The 15,926-nt window shown below is 36.7% G+C and overlaps 1 protein-coding gene across 3 annotated transcripts in view; it reads right to left on the bottom strand.

Moving 5' to 3' along the window:
- EPHA6 (EPH receptor A6) overlaps positions 1-15,926 on the bottom strand; it is a 515,739-nt gene that overhangs the window by 238,987 nt on the left and 260,826 nt on the right. For 2 of the 3 annotated variants that reach the window (XM_075169520.1, XM_075169531.1), the window contains 2 exons: positions 11,841-11,996; positions 1,761-2,096 (listed from right to left, as the gene is read on the bottom strand). In XM_075169520.1, coding sequence (XP_075025621.1) covers positions 1,761-2,096; positions 11,841-11,996 — 492 coding nt within the window. Of the gene's footprint in view, positions 1-680; positions 762-1,760; positions 2,097-11,840; positions 11,997-15,926 lie in introns of all 3 variants that reach the window. The other variant, XM_075169512.1, reaches the window with a different exon arrangement.

Genomic DNA, 15,926 nt, shown 5'->3' with positions numbered 1-15,926 from the left:
ATATTCTGGAAATCTGGTCTTAAATTCTCTGAAGCCCTTCCAACAGCATTTTTAGTAATGTAAGAATTATTATAGGGAATGCAAGCATCCTACACTCTAGAGTTTACTGTCAGTGTGTCACAAATTATCAAAACATTGGTCTTTTCCCTGTTTTGAGTAAACTGCAGTAAAAGTCTATATCCTTAAACCAGGAACAGACAATAGCAAAAGAAATTTTTTAAAAGCCCACCACTTAAATACACATCACAAGCTGTGTTCACCCAGCTGTTAGCCAGTTTAAAAACAAACCATATCTCTGGTGACCTCCACATGGTTGGTGACTTGCATTTAGTACCATGTAACAAAACATCTAAAAATAAGCATACATAGGGGTAGTTTCTGGCACCGCATTTTTTCCCTTTAATTAGAAAGGAAAAGAGACATACAGGTTAGCAACATGATACATAACCTAAGAGCTTAAGGCAATGGCAATTCTCAGTGCAAGGCATATACTATTAGGCATCTTATATAATTAGCTCTTCTTTGCTATCATCACATGAACGGCGAGTGAGTAGTTTTTGTGCTTTTTCTATCCATTTTCATGAATATTATTAGTATTACCATTGTCATTATCATCATCATCATCATCGCAGCAAGCTGTTAATTTTTATATGCCCAAAGGCAAACAAGTCATTACTTACTCATCAACAAAACTACTTGTCCCAGATACACAGGTATGCAGATTTTTGCTAGGCTGATCAATGAAAGAATCCAGAGCCTTCCTACAAGTGGAATATAAAAGGATCCTCCTGAACATTAGCACTTTTACTAAATACTTTCATATTATCAAAGGTCTTCTACTCAAAACCATAGTTTTGCCAGTTCAGTTCCTGTTCTACATTAAACACTTCAGCTACAGTTGCAATGTCACTGCACAGAAGGTGAAAAACATTTCTGGAACAAATGTCAGCAAGGGATAATTTTGAAATAACCTTCTCATCTACAGTAACACAAGCAAGAAGATAACACTGCTATATAGGTTACTTTGTTGGTAACTTGTCATGCTGTTTCCTGGCATAGTAAGTATTTCTAAAGATGGAAGAGGAAAAAGTTGCAGAAATAAACAAAAATATAGAGCTCTTTTAGTTTCCCGTGTTTCTCATAAAGGTCAGCCTTGGACATGAATTTGAACTGAAATGGGGGGAAGAAAAAGCTCAAAAAAATGCAAAGTGGACAATTAAAGACACAAAAAAATCTATTAGGATACTTCACCTAAGGAAATGGCTCATACAGATGTTGAAATATCTTACAGGGAAGCGTGCTGTGTTAGTACTATGAAACATGGATACTAAAGGAAGTGAGTTCACTTTCATTTCACCTTTGAATTGTGAAATTGCAATAGATAACCTGTGGTGTTTTAATCTTTCAAAACGGAAGTCGTAAGGAAAGACTTGGAAAAGCACAGACGCAGACTCCAGTTCTGATGAACCACTGATACAGTTAGTCCCAGGTAGTTAAAGCTTGCACTTAATTTTAAACAGGAAGATATGTTCCTCCTACACAGTACACCCCTGTGTATTGTGGTCAAGGTCCAACTGCCAAAAGCATTTAATGCCCTCATCAGCAGAAGCTGGAAGTCCTCACCAAAGGCACTCAAAAATGTGTAACAATCTGCAAATCATCCTAACTTCTGACCCAGACTTCTAAGAAACAAAACGATCCCCCTAATAAGTGCATAGATGGTAGGGGCACAGTAACAGACATGCAGTGCTGGGACTTACCATCTTGGTCTGTGGTAACCGTGATAGCTGTGAACTGCTTGGGAGCGAAACTCAGCTCTGAGACCCCATTTGTGGCTTCTATTTCAAAGGTGTAGTTCACGTGCGACACAAAGTCAAGCACTGTCACAGAGGAGTTGATGAGACCTGTGTGCCTGGGGATGAAACGGATACCTCCCCCACAAATCTCACACTGGCTGGCGTCTGACCCACATTTCTTACAGATGACACTGTAAGTGAGATCTTTTCTTCCTCCGGTGTCACTCGGGGGGCTCCATTCCAACATCAGAGCTGTTTCGTTAATGTTAAAAATCACATTCCTCGGAGCAGAAGGTGGCCCTGCAGAGAAGGAGGGGAAAGCCTGTTAAGCGACAAGTTGTCTATTTTGGAGAAAAAAAAAACATGAAAAAACGTATTAGTCTTAAGGCAAGTATTTGCAAATAGAAGCTAAAAGAGTTATGTTTCAATAGCAAATGCAATGGAAAAATTAAAAATTATCTAAACACTTACAATCCCTGAAAATTAAGCAGGAATAATAAATAGGTGAGATCATAAAAAGCTGAATAAGCTAAATAAATTAGAATTAATTCAGAAGTAATTTAAGGCAACATAAAAATGACTTGGGAATGTCAAACCCAGACTTGATAACACAAATTTGCACTAAATATCTCTTGATCTTGTGGGATATTGGGGTAGAGCTTTAACCACAAAATTTATTTCCTTATTTTATGTCCAGTAATAAGTCTAGTAGGCTTTTCTGATACTTATAATCTTTGATGTTTTATAAGAGTTAAATTGAATAATAAATAACAGCTTTGGAATAACTACAAGAGGTAAAATTGTTTGTATTAGTTCTGCAGTGCCAGATATTTTTTCTATCCTTCACTGCTTATCCCCAGGGATTTCTTTGCTGCTGTTCATTAACAGAGGTAGATGGCAACAGGCCAAGACTATTAGGCATGAGAGACAGTTTACAAGTTTTTTCTTGCCCACCTGGCACCTCATCAGCATCAGTATAACAGTGAAGACATCAACCTTGCAAGCTAAAGATCTAAAAGGATGGCCGCAAAGCAGGAGAAAAAATAATTCTTGAAGACTATGGGGAGGGATGCAAAGATAGTAGCAGCAGGCAGAGTATAGGAAAGCTCTCAGCTAGCAAGCAGGTAGTAAAGCTCTCTGTGTACTGTCAGATGAACCACGAGTGACCATTTCCCATGGATCCCACAATAGAATCGAATCATAGAATCATTCAGGTTAGAAAAGATCTTTAAGATCATCAAGTCCAACTGTTAACCTAGCACTGTCAAGTCCACCACTACACCATGTCCCTAAGCACCACATCTACACATCTTTTAAACACCTCCAGGGATGGCGACTCAACCATTTCCCTGGGCAGCCTGTTCCAATGCTTCACAACCCTTCTGGTGAAGAAATTTTCCCTAATGTCCAATTCAACCTCCCCTGGCACAACTTCAGGCCATTTCCTCTTGTCCTATTGCTTGTTACTCAGGAGAAGAGACCGACACCCACCTTGCTACCACCTCCTTCCAGGTAGTTGTAGAGCACCATAAGGTCTCCCCTGAGCCTCCTTTTCTCCAGACTGAACAACTCCAGTTCCCTCAGCTGCCCCTCATACGACTGGTGCTCCAGACCCTTCACCAGCTTCGTTGCCCTCCTCTGGACACGCTCCAGCACCTCAATGTCCTTCTTGTAGGGAGGGGCCCAAAACCGAACACAGTATTTGAGGTGCAGTCTCACCAGTGCTGAGTACAGGGGGACGGTCCTAATCCTGCTGGCCACACTATTTCTGATACAAAATAGTCAAGGTATGTCCAACAAGTTTTAAGCTGTTATGCTGACTTACTGCGTAGGATCACATGTAAATCATCTGAGGCTTTATATATCAGCTTCCACAGTCTGATGGAAGAACTTTACCACCTAATGATTTTTCAGATAGGAATTAGTGAAAGGGTGAAGGAAAGGCAGAAATTGTTAAAGGAAGTCTGAATAATCTTATCCCCATTTCTTATTATATTCTTCTTCTTCCACATAACATATTTCAACCAAGCACTTACAGACACATGATTTTCAAAAGCAATTTGTATATAGACCTAAAATATGCCCATAAAAATTATGTAAGAAACACAGATTTGGCAAAATGCAAGGCCTTATACTCCAGGTTTTGATATATGTAAGATGACTGTGGTAAACTCACTGGTGATCTCTGGGTTTTTTTTGAGCTGAATGAGTTGAATAAGCATTATATTCCCAGCTCTCAACATAAAATCACAGTGCACATGGATTGCTTAGCCAATGGTTAGCAGAACTTTGAAAACTTTCAGCTTGCTTTGCAGCTTTTCATGATTTATACAACCTGCCAGCAAGACTTAAATATAAAATTTTGATTGAGATACTATTCAAACTTCGAGTGAGCTTTTCATTACTTCAGAGCCTCTCAAGCAGACTGAAAGACTATATAAAATATTTGCAGATGACGTCAGCTAATTGTTACACAGAGTGTATTTCACCCAACAAATTGAGTGGCACAGTAAATCTGAGAGTGAGATAATTAAAATATCATAATGTCCTTCATAAAGACTTTAAGACAATGAGAGAAGAACCAACCAACCAACCAAAAATATTGATAACACTCTTGTAAAATTCCAGTTCAACATCTTGTAGGATGAGGGCAAGACCTTGTGCCCAAAGGATGGTCAGACAAATGGTCTGAACTTTGCATTAGGAAGGAAAACAAAATATCAAAGCTCTTCCTAACATTTCATATATAAATCAGGATCTCAAATCTCAAGGAAAAAAAAAATACTACCTTTTTCTAATAATTCAATTCCATTATTTCTTTTTTTCCTTAAGATCTGCAATTACTACAGCACTGATACGCTGCTTCAATTTTCAAACTTACAGCTATTTATTTGACTGAACAAAATGTAGTGATTTAGAAAATCAAGCCCATGAATGGTTCTGAAATACACACCTACAACTGAAATAAATTCATTTAGACAAGTTCTTAATTCTTGAAGATGACCCTGAATACTAAAATGGACTATACTTTAACAGAAAACATTAATGTATCTTACATATCTTACATTTTACTAATAAACTATATAGTAGTAAAGATCTATACAGTTGTACCTACACATAGCAGCAAGAAAAGAGGCAGTAATTGTTGCAGAAAAAAGGTCACTATTCACCAACATTTGTAAGTTTTAAGTGATGCTATTTGTTTACTTATGTGGCATAAATGTGGGTATAAAAGCTGGAATGCTTGTAAAGGGGAAAAAAGTTTGTATGGTGTGGAAGGGATAATGTGCACTAATTAATGTTAAGGTTTTCTGTGAAATGTAGTTGAACATTTGAGTTGCTTTTTTCTTTCTGGCATTTATTTGTAACTTTAAATAACTGAGACTATGTTTTCATTAAAACGATTTTTAGCCTAAAGTAAATGATGAGCTAGCTGCTGGATTTCAAGCACTTGATAATTAAAATATTTGGAGGTGTTGCATCGCTTTGCATTTTTTTAGTGGACAAGAAAGTTTAAAATATTTTGAATGTGTGAGTATTTATTCATATATCTATCTGTGCAGACTTCATAGTTAGCAGCCAAAATGCCCCTGATAGTAAAGACCAGTTATTTTTCAGCATATCAAGGAATCATTTAGCTGAATGGTACGTGGCTCATTTGTACTGAAGATCCATATTTCTGGAACCCATCAGATGAAAATTAGTTTTGTAATTTGCAATTTTTATGGTCACAGAAAACATTTTGAGTATTTCCTTCCTGGTCTTTGATTGTGACCTTGTGATAACTCTAACACTGAAGCATTTGAAATACTGTAATATGTAAGTATTTATAAATGCAACTTGTTAACAAAGGCTAATTATATTGATACATCATTTTCCAATGATGTGGAAAACGGAGACAAGGTACAGCCTTGAAGACTGATGTGGTCCAAAAGCCCCTACAACCTTAGAGTGTCTCAGATTTACAAATCTCTAAACTTCCCATAAAATTAGCATGAGGTTGATGGTTCTAGCTACTCTGGAAAACAGTCCTGAGATCAGAACAAGCTAAAACTAGCACAGATTACTTCAGCTTCAGTTCTTATTATTTATGTGCAGAAGACAGGAATAATTACATTTCCTCTAAAAACATGCTGTGAGAATTAAGTAATGAATGCTCTTAACAAATTCCCACTGTTAAAACCAACAAGGAGTTTTAGGACTATGGAGGATGAGCCTTAATCGCGCTTACATATGTGCATAACCTTAAGTGGATCAGTAATCCCCTTGAAATAATTGGTAATACTTATGCACTTAAAACTAAGCATGTGTGTAATTGCTCGAAGGATTGGAGCCAATGTTTTAAAAGTGGCTTAAATTTAATCTTACATGAACTATAGATATTATAACAATGGGTCATCATAGCTTAGGTATTTTTTATGTTACTTCATCAGCTTTGGCAGGCCAAAACAGGAATTAATATGAATCCGGGCAATACGAGAGTTTTGTCTGGCTTTGTCAATTTTAATTTTTTATCAGATTTTTGTTATACTATATATAGATGGCATCAGTAGAAGAACCAATACAGTAGATAAAATACACTTTTTTAAAAAATTCATTTTTTATTTGTACTAGAGAGTGAAGGTTGTTATATTCATGATTTGGGACTTAATCCTCAATTGTAAGAGAAAACAAGAATTATTGTACATTCACATTTCAATGAACAGGGAGAACATTATCAATTATGTTAGGGGTGTCTGAAAGTATATGACTGTCCGCCTGCAAATACTGAAAAAAACCTCAGACACCCTTCATACTCAAGGCCCCTCATGCCAATTTGCATGACGATTAAATAGCTTTTTAATTGCTGTTAAATTATGCCAGTTAAACTGTGATTTCATGCAAATATTAAGCTGTAATGACATGCAGTGAATCATTTACTAAGATTTAGAACTTGGAACAAAGAGAGACAATTAATTCTAATCCTCAGATTCAGCTAAATTATGTGTCACTGGGCTTTTATGAATGTGGCCTGATTGCTTTGTTATCATTTATAAATTATACAGAGATTATTTGACACATTGGAAAAACTTGGCAGCAATAAACCTTCTGCAGACATCTGTGTGCAAGGCTCTCGGGGACTTCCTTATATTGATTTTTAAGGAAAACAAGTATATTGATGAAAACAATGGATCCTTTCCTCACAGCAGAATTCATGACTTTGGATTTTATGCAAAAGAGTAAAATACAGTTCAGATGGATGAGCATTAAAAAAAATGCAGCTCTTCTGCTTCTTAGATGAAACACAGCCTGAGTGTGAGCAATGTCATTTGCTTAATTTACAAATTATAAAGTAAGAAGTATTTCTGCACTCTCTGTGGAGTAGACTGGCATCGACGTCTTATGGAGAAGCAGGCCTGCTCCAAAAGCAAGAGAGCTGAGTTTATACCTCATGCAGTGCTTCGCACCTCATCTTGCTTTGTGTATCCTCTCCCTCTGTGAAGGTGAAATGTATTTTGCCCTTTATGGAAGGAGAGAGGAGCAAACCCAACACTGCAGAAGACTAGTGAAGGCAATGCAGTACTTTAAACACTACAGAGTGATGACTGTCTGGAAAAAACTGTTTTGTTTTTTAAGTGAGAACTGTCCGTTACCAACTATAGGACTCTTAGAAATGTTGTTCTTTGACTACTGAATTTACAGCGGAAGGGCAAAAATTAACCATCGTCTTCTGAGAACACTCAGAATCAGCATCTGGCTGTGCCCCTTGAGTTCATAATTGCTTTTTTATATATTACACACATACATGTAGCACAGATAAGTAGTGTCACTTGATGTAGAATTCTGTATTACATTTTTTCCTTTTCGGAATCACTTATTTTTTTTTCTGTGAGGCAGGCAGGAAGAATTTAAGTCAGTGACTGCAAACCAACACTCCAAGTCTGAGCGTTGATGATTGCAAACAAGGATATATATAAAAATAACAATAGAGGCAGTAGGGTCGAAAGCTTCGAGCATGTTGCTTGATTTTGCTGCTGGAATACAGTGTTGACTCTTAAAAATAAAGGATACAGTTTGTGGTGGAGGTTATTGAACAGAGTATAAGTTTGTTGGGTTCAAAATTGTTTAAGCATAACATGAAAAGAGATGCATTCAGACTCAGACACCCAATATAAGCCTGCCTGCCTTTGACCTTGAAAAGATGGATCAATTTATCCAATTACATTATAGTGGGAAATGTTAGAGTTTATGTACAGAGTAAACAGACAGGGGATTAGATATGATGCTATTTGTTGCTCATGTGTATGCAAAGAGATCCCTGATAGAGTACTCGCAAAAGGCAAAGAAATACAATAAGGAGAAAGAGTAGCAGCAAGAGATTGATAACAAGTGCCAATCAAACGAAAAAAGGCTAGGAGAAAGAGATTAACAATATATCCTAATGTAATTTTCATTCCTCTTATTAAAATTAGATTTCTGTTATGCTATTCTGCAAAGCGCACACTCTTCTCTTACAAAATACAGTTACATGAAGTAAAAATGGGAACGGTACAATTTTGGAAAACCATACAGTATGCACTTTCACAGAATTAATGAAATTAGAGTTGAAGCTCATCTTGAAAAAAGTGGATGCCTGAAGCTAAACTCTTAATTTCATAGGCTCTTAAATCAAGGTCCTTATTTTCCATAATGCTGCATATGCAAGTTTTCCAGTACTGAGGAAAAATTCTGAAGGAATACTGTCTAACCCTATACAGGAATGAAAAGAGAGAGAGAATAAAATATCTGTCTATCTTAGGCATATTGCTTTGCAGGAATTGGGGAAGCAAATAAAGTAAGTATGAATACAGTTGGTTCAAAATGTTTGAATATGAAGAAATTTGTAAGGGGAATCCACTATTCATTCCGTGTTTAATTCAAGAACAATTCTCATTTAAAAAGTCACAAGAAAAATTTCTAATCTCTTATGTCAGGTCAGGATACAAGTTTGCAAATGAACATAAAAAATGCAGATCTGCCCCAAAAGTGGTTATGTAGAAAAGGCATTTTCTTACTGCACAGCCTTTTCTCCCTATTCAGTCAAATTGGCTCATTTTTTTTCTAACTTTTCAACTCCTTTTATTACAGTAAAGCATGACAGTTTGGAAGGAACAATCTAAATTCTACTCCTGTCTATCTTTGTTTATTAAATTTAAATTAGCCACATCTGCACAGACCCACTGAAGGCAGTGAGGTTGTATTTATGACAGAAACATAATTTTAATAACTGAGGGCATAATTTGAAAGCGGTGGGGCTAAAGATATCACTTAGGGAATAATTTGGCCTGCAGACTCTTCATTACTGATGACGTGCAAGAAGATAAGAACGCAGTCTGCCTGTCAAGAGTCTCGGTGTCGTTTGCAGAGTTGACAATTAGTGAAATTAGGTATAAGATGAATACGTCTGTGCTTACAGTCAATGAAATACTGATACCTTGCAGTCTAGGCTGAATGAGAGGCAATGCATGGTGGCACTGAAACAAGAGCAAGGCAGAAACTAGAATGTGGTTCACTGTCTCCTTTATTTCTTATTTCTCCCAAGTCAGGGTGAGATGGGGCACTGGTACCTCTGTTGTGGTTGATTTCTTCCCTGCCTCCACCCACTCGGTTGCTTTGGCTGACATCCTCAGCAGGAACGGAGAGGTCTGGCAGCAAGTCTTCCCTGACAGTTTTCAGCCAAAGCAGCTCTCAGCACCCTGCTTTTGTTGGGAAAGCACCAGGGTGTTGTAGGTACCTGCTCTCTGATACCACAGTGCTCTCATGTTCCTCCCTACTTTATCAATACTAACGGGTAGCAGGGCTTAAAATTGTGCCCTGAAAGATAATTATGGAAATATAATGCCACGTATGAGTAATTTTTTCAGAGAAGAACTATCTTTTGGAGATGAAAAATCAATGACTTATACATAATATGGAACCACATCTGCATAATGCATGAGTGAAATCATCTTTCTAAGCATGAAACTCTCAAGAGCGCCTGGGATGTGTGTTAGTTCTGTGGGTAAGTTCTTAATGGCCTGTGCTTGGGGCACTCATTTGAGTGGAATTATTTGTAATCACCATTTTTGTGCGGGGAAGCCTGGAACAACATTGTTTATTCCCTCACATATTTTGTGCAAAAAGATAGGCCTATGTGCCCTGCTCCAGAGTGAGCTGACAGCAGATTGTGTGCGTTGGATTGGGGTGCCTCTCTGAACCCTATGTCCCTTAAGTAGCTAGAGGCTGGGATTTACCCCTTCCATCTGAAAACCCTGTGGTTAGATTAGACAACTTTCTGCTAAGTGCCTTGGATCTGAGGAATGCCATTTTTGGTGACCATCACTCCCATTTACTGGATGGACAATGTCTTGGTCTACGTAATGACCTCAGGATTACAGAGTGCCTATGATTTTGTAAATCAGCTCTAAATTACCTGTTATATTCCCAATTTGCCCAGTAAAATTGGAGAGACTAGCATGAGCACAGGAAGTGGTTAAATCCTGCTAGTGTCAGCTCAGTTATTAATAAATGGTGTTGCCTTACGCAATGTAAACATACCAAAATTATGACTATACACTGATGGTTATTGCAGCAGTACTTTGTTTTCATGGTTTTATCTCTTAAGCTTTTGTATACCTAGTCTGTTAAAATACTTCATGCATTTAACATGTTAATTTTTTTAGAATTCTCTTAACAAGGGGACTGTGGCAAAAAATGTACTTGAATCAAATCCTCCACCAAAAGAGAAAACAAAATGCTACACAGAAAACTAGGTATCTTAGAAAATTTGCAAACAGATTTTGATTGTCTTTATTAAATAATAGGATTTTACATGTAAATATAGGATTTCATGCATAGATTTTTAAATGCTGCTCTTTGTTCCCAGTTTTGAGATTAAACAGATATAGTTGCTTTATGATCAATAAATGAATCCCAATGAGTAATGAACCACTTATGAAAATCTATGAGAAATATTATATTAAGTGAAAAAAAATTTATGTTTCTAGACACGAGCACATCAATCAAAGTAATAAAAATCTCTTCTCAGTCACAATTTCTGCGCCTTGATTGCTGGGCATCAGTTTTGGCTTAATGCCAAATTTAGGTTAGTCAAAAATCACAAAATGTTGTATTTTAAAAATTATCAAAAAATCTAAAGAATTTTCATTATCACAGTTGTGTAAGAGGGAATAACTCTGTTGAAAGAAGATGGTATGCAAGAGAGTTTAATTGTTTCTCCTTTTGATTGGATACATCTTTCTTCCCTTCTTTTTATGATTTTCTTGTCTTTTTTAGAGAGTTTAGTTTTTATTCAATTGTGTTGGGATGACATTTGTCTTATAATTTTCATTTAAATGTGGGGAGACAGCAGAGTATGTCATATAATTTTTTTTCTTTACGTGACTCCAGTATTTTTGCAAGTTTTTGTATAAGCATATTTTCATGTATTTAAAATACATACTGGTAGTTAAAACTCAACAGTGTTATCTATATGACAATGATTACATACTTTGTATTATGTCTCAGAACTACAAGTCAAAAAGTCACTAAACTAAGAAACATGTCAGTATTTTTAGGGATACCTAGACTAAAGAGAAATATGATGTTTGAATTTTGATTTTAAAAATCTCTTTTGGTTATCTTGAATGTTTTTTTTTCACAAAATGTACAAACTCATGTCATTTTTGTAAAATGGGTCTCTTCTCCCAAGTAACTAGCGATAGGACGAGAGGAAATGGCCTCAAGTTGTGCCAAGGGAGGTTTAGATTGGACATTAGGAAAAATTTCTTTACTGAAAGAGTGGTCAAGCCTTGGAACAGGCTGCCCAGGGAAGTGGTTGAGTCCTCATCCCTGGAAGTATTTAAAAGACGTGTAGATGAGGTGCTTAGGGACATGGTGTAGTGGGCATGGTGGTGTTGAGTTGATGGTTGGACTCAATGATCTTAGAGGTGTTTTCCAACCTTAATGATTCTATGATTCTATGAAAAATAAATAAATGAGGCAGAGAAGAAGAAAATTGCAGACACTGGTACTGATCAGACTTACGGGTACATGCCATAGTTGGTGGGTCCTTCTCAGCTCTGAAGTAACCTTTCTCACACTGACAGACAGAAGTTGCTTCTACATAAGTCAAACTGTGTGGAGGGCACTTGGAGCACTTTACATTTCCAGCAAATGCTTTATAGAATCCAGACCTGCAAGCTGCAAAACAAGAAAATAAGTTTCATTAATAGAAGCAAATTTTGGTCATAAGTAAAATGCAGTTATAACGCACCTTCTTTCCTTTCCAACCTAGATATATATGCTGTTTTGATTATACAATTCTTAACAGTTTTTATTTTGGTATATGGACTTAAAAAAGAAAAAAATCAGTTCTTGATATATAGTGGGAGATCATTAAAAGACACAGCTTCCAAATTTACAGACAGTCGTCACTGCTGCTTGAAACTGTTATCTAGACAACTTCACTAATATCTAAAACTAAACAAAAGCACATTATCTATGTTTTATGTAGGTTCCATCTGTTAATAAGAAAGAGTGAAGTAACTTCTTATCTGCCAAAGCTATTTATATGACTTCCTTATTTAAGTAATGGAGACTTGCAATGCTCACACCACCTTGATGAGACAAAGATGACATCCCTATACATTTATAGATGGGTCTGACTTGCCTACAGTCCTCTGAGAAGCCTCTGACAGAAGGGCCACATCAGCTGGGTCCTCTGCACCCTGTTGGCATGAGAGGCTGGGAGGTGCTGCTATAACCACCTTCAGAGATGTAGGAAGGAGATGCCGATACCTTCTAGCACAAACTACCACAAGCCTGAGGCTACTCTTAATCATGTCAGGAAACAACCTGAGTAGCAGCTGCCCTGGGGACGGGAGATGTTGTGATGGTCAGAGCTCACCATGCCCCCAGTTTCTTGGAGCGGGAGTCCCTGCCGTTCTTAACCACAGCACAACCTTACATGCTTTTTCGCTGGCCTTTAAAGCAGAAACAATTCATTAAAATAAATCTTATAATAAATTTGCCAGGTTTGCATTCTGAAATATTATTTTAAAACCATCCTCAGACTTCATCACACATGTTTAAACAGAGATTTCTTTCCTTCTCCTGCCAGCTACCACATTTACACATGCCAGCATGTATTGCAGTTACTGTCTTCTGGCTTCCCAATCTGAAAACATAACTGAAACAAATGAAAGAGCAACTCAAACATGTATACACTGTACAGACTCATATTCCTTCTGACTCTTCCAGCAGTACGATGGAAACCATTGCTATAGATAGCATTTTGAAGATCCATGTGGCTTTTTCTCATTTTGACATATTCAAGACTATTTTCTTTACATAGCTAGAGAAACTAGGCAGTACTTCCTTCTCTTGTAATAAGACAATATAACAATATTAAAATGAGGTGTTCTTTAAAAAGTACTGAAAAGTATACATTTTATGGATTCACTGTCAGTTCATATTGAGTTATTAAAAAGTATTAACTCATAGATAACATATACACAGATCAGTTTTGCTTCTGATTCCAAAGGACTTGCTTGATATAAAAGCAGTTTCATTAGCAGCTGAGGGAAAAGGAGTGAGAAGATGGGACTGAAAAAGATAACAGTTGATTGCCTATCAGAATCCAAGAGCCAATTTTTCAAATGTAATTTTAAGAGCTTAATTTTGACCCAACAATTTCAGCAGTTCTCCTCCCAGTGTGTTCTTCTGACTTTGCTGAATATACATTAGGGAGGAATCCTGCCCTGCTGTCACTGACTGGGGGCAGTGAGGGGAGGAAGTATTTCTGGTGTTAGAGATCAGAGGGGTGGGAACAGCAGGGGTTTTCCCTTTGAAAGAAGGCTACTGGTCTGATACAATTATCATTATAGCGAGTAATAATTTTCTACTGATTGGAAAGACAGCAGGTTTGGTGCATGGAAGAAGGCAGCATTGTAGATATAGGCCATAGGCACTGACTCCTCTTAGCTTTGCTGGAAGGAACGAAGAGAGGAGGTAAGTCAAAATCGGGGCAGGGTGTTATGCTTGCCTGCTCCTTTCTTCTTTTCTCATGCCCAAATCCTGCCCTCGCTTATCTAAGGATGAATATTAAATTCTTGCTTTTCATAGCTACCTTTTATACACGTGGTGCGATACAGAGAAGATTGTGATTAAGGAGTTGGCAATTCCAGGTTACAGCTTCAGTCAAAGCAAAATGAATGCTCTTTAAATCCTTATTACTTCTGAAATTCATGTCTGTCAGTTTTGAAATCATTCCTTCTTCCCTTCTGTCCCCCAAATGACAAACCACTTTGGATCAAAAGAAACATAGCATTCTCTTTCAAGAGAAATATTTTGTTTAAACTTCAAGCAGTTCACTATTCCAAAAAAAAAAACAAACCTCAAGGAGAACATTCATTTCCAATTTAAAAACGTAAATGTTTTATTCTGAAATGGTATTCTGTAATGTATTTAAAGCAATTATGGTTTTAATATAGTATGTCTCCTAAAAGAGAGCACATATATACTCACGGCAAAGATAAGGAGAAAAATAATGGATGAATAAGTGGATCATTTTACTTCTTTTGAAGCAACCCAAATACATTTATCCTTTAAGCCAACATGTACACAAATTCTGAGGCAGAGGAAAATATCAGGGAAGCTTTTCTATGGATAAGTTTACAAAGCTATTGATAACCCGCTCCCCATCCAAATGTAGAATCACACAACCATGATTATTGTACAATTTCAGATAAAACCCAGCCCTTCATAAACAAGATAAAATAACACAAGCTGAAACCCCCCAAATGATCACAAGCTTGGGATAACTCACCTCTCTGGATAACTCAGTGCTGATTGCCAACATTCAAAGTGAAAGAAAATAAACTATTACTCTACCAAAATCAATGAATATGCAGCACGAGTCTGAAATACAGCACTTCAGCTGCTGTACATATCTAAGCTTAGACTCTGCTAACAAATACTGTGTTTCAGTGGCACAATTAACAAAAACAATTGCTAAATTTACCATTCTCCACAGAAAACTTGCAAGCACCAGAGTTACTAACAGGTTTTTAAAAGCTCATTTAGGAAATGCCTGAACTGCTATGATTTCAGAAATATGTCTCCCTCTGAAGAAAAGAAAAAGAATCTCTCTGTTCCTTCGGCCTTAGGTGTCTTCGTGGAGCTTAAGGCTGTATAAGACCACTGTAAGCCAACTGTAGCTCACAGCAATTCCAATTAAAATTTACAGGAAAATTGCACAAAGGAATCAATGGTATATGCATTCCATTGTAATTTCTGATTTACGCACAACATTTTGTAAAACTGGGGTTTGTAAATGTTCTGCTATGAGATTGCAGATTGCATTACCACATGTAAATCACTGTGTGTGACTGCAGGTTGTGGTATCAAACCATACACAAGCACTAGATGTTGTATTCAACTTCAAAGTCCTAAAGTCACATGCTATCTAAAATAAAGATTAGGATACAACTCTGTAAAGAGATTAATCAATAGGCTTACTTACACGCTTAATGTTAACCACATTCCTCAGATTTTGCCTAGCTTCCTGTTATTTCTATTGTTTATCCTCCTGTGGCTGTTTCAGCCACACAAAATTACTTAGTGCACAAACTGCCTGATGGGCAAATCAGAAACTCAGAAACTTTAAATTATAAATGCGTTGTGGTTTTGTATTTGGAGAAAGAAAAAAGCCATCTTTCCCATGCAAAATCATACCCTATTTAAATACATTACAAGTAAGTTAAAAGTTTGTTCCAGATGTTTATGTATGTAGAAAGTTTCATTTTGTATGGGTTGATAAATCAGTATTTTCAAAGTGTTTCTCATAATATTTTCTTCACTCAGCTAACAGTTACTGCATCTATCATTTTCACAAATTATTTGTGCATATGTTAGTGTAAACTAAAATCTAAACTATGACAAGCTGCCATCTGAAAAAGTTTCTAATGATGAATACTCAAAAAAACCTAAACTTTGTTTTTATCTTTGTTACCACAGAGTATTTTTTTTTTAACTTCCAAATCACTGAGAGGCATCTTATTTTCCCTAACATTATCTAACAGAAGTGACTTTGTGAGTTACTGATTATATGAGCTGTATGAGATTTGACTT

Source organism: Calonectris borealis, chromosome 1 (genome assembly GCF_964195595.1).
Source record: "Calonectris borealis chromosome 1, bCalBor7.hap1.2, whole genome shotgun sequence".
In the NCBI taxonomy this organism is placed as follows: Eukaryota; Metazoa; Chordata; class Aves; order Procellariiformes; family Procellariidae; genus Calonectris; species Calonectris borealis.
Note: the sequence above shows the minus strand (reverse complement) of the source record. Positions and strands in the feature narration are given on the sequence as shown.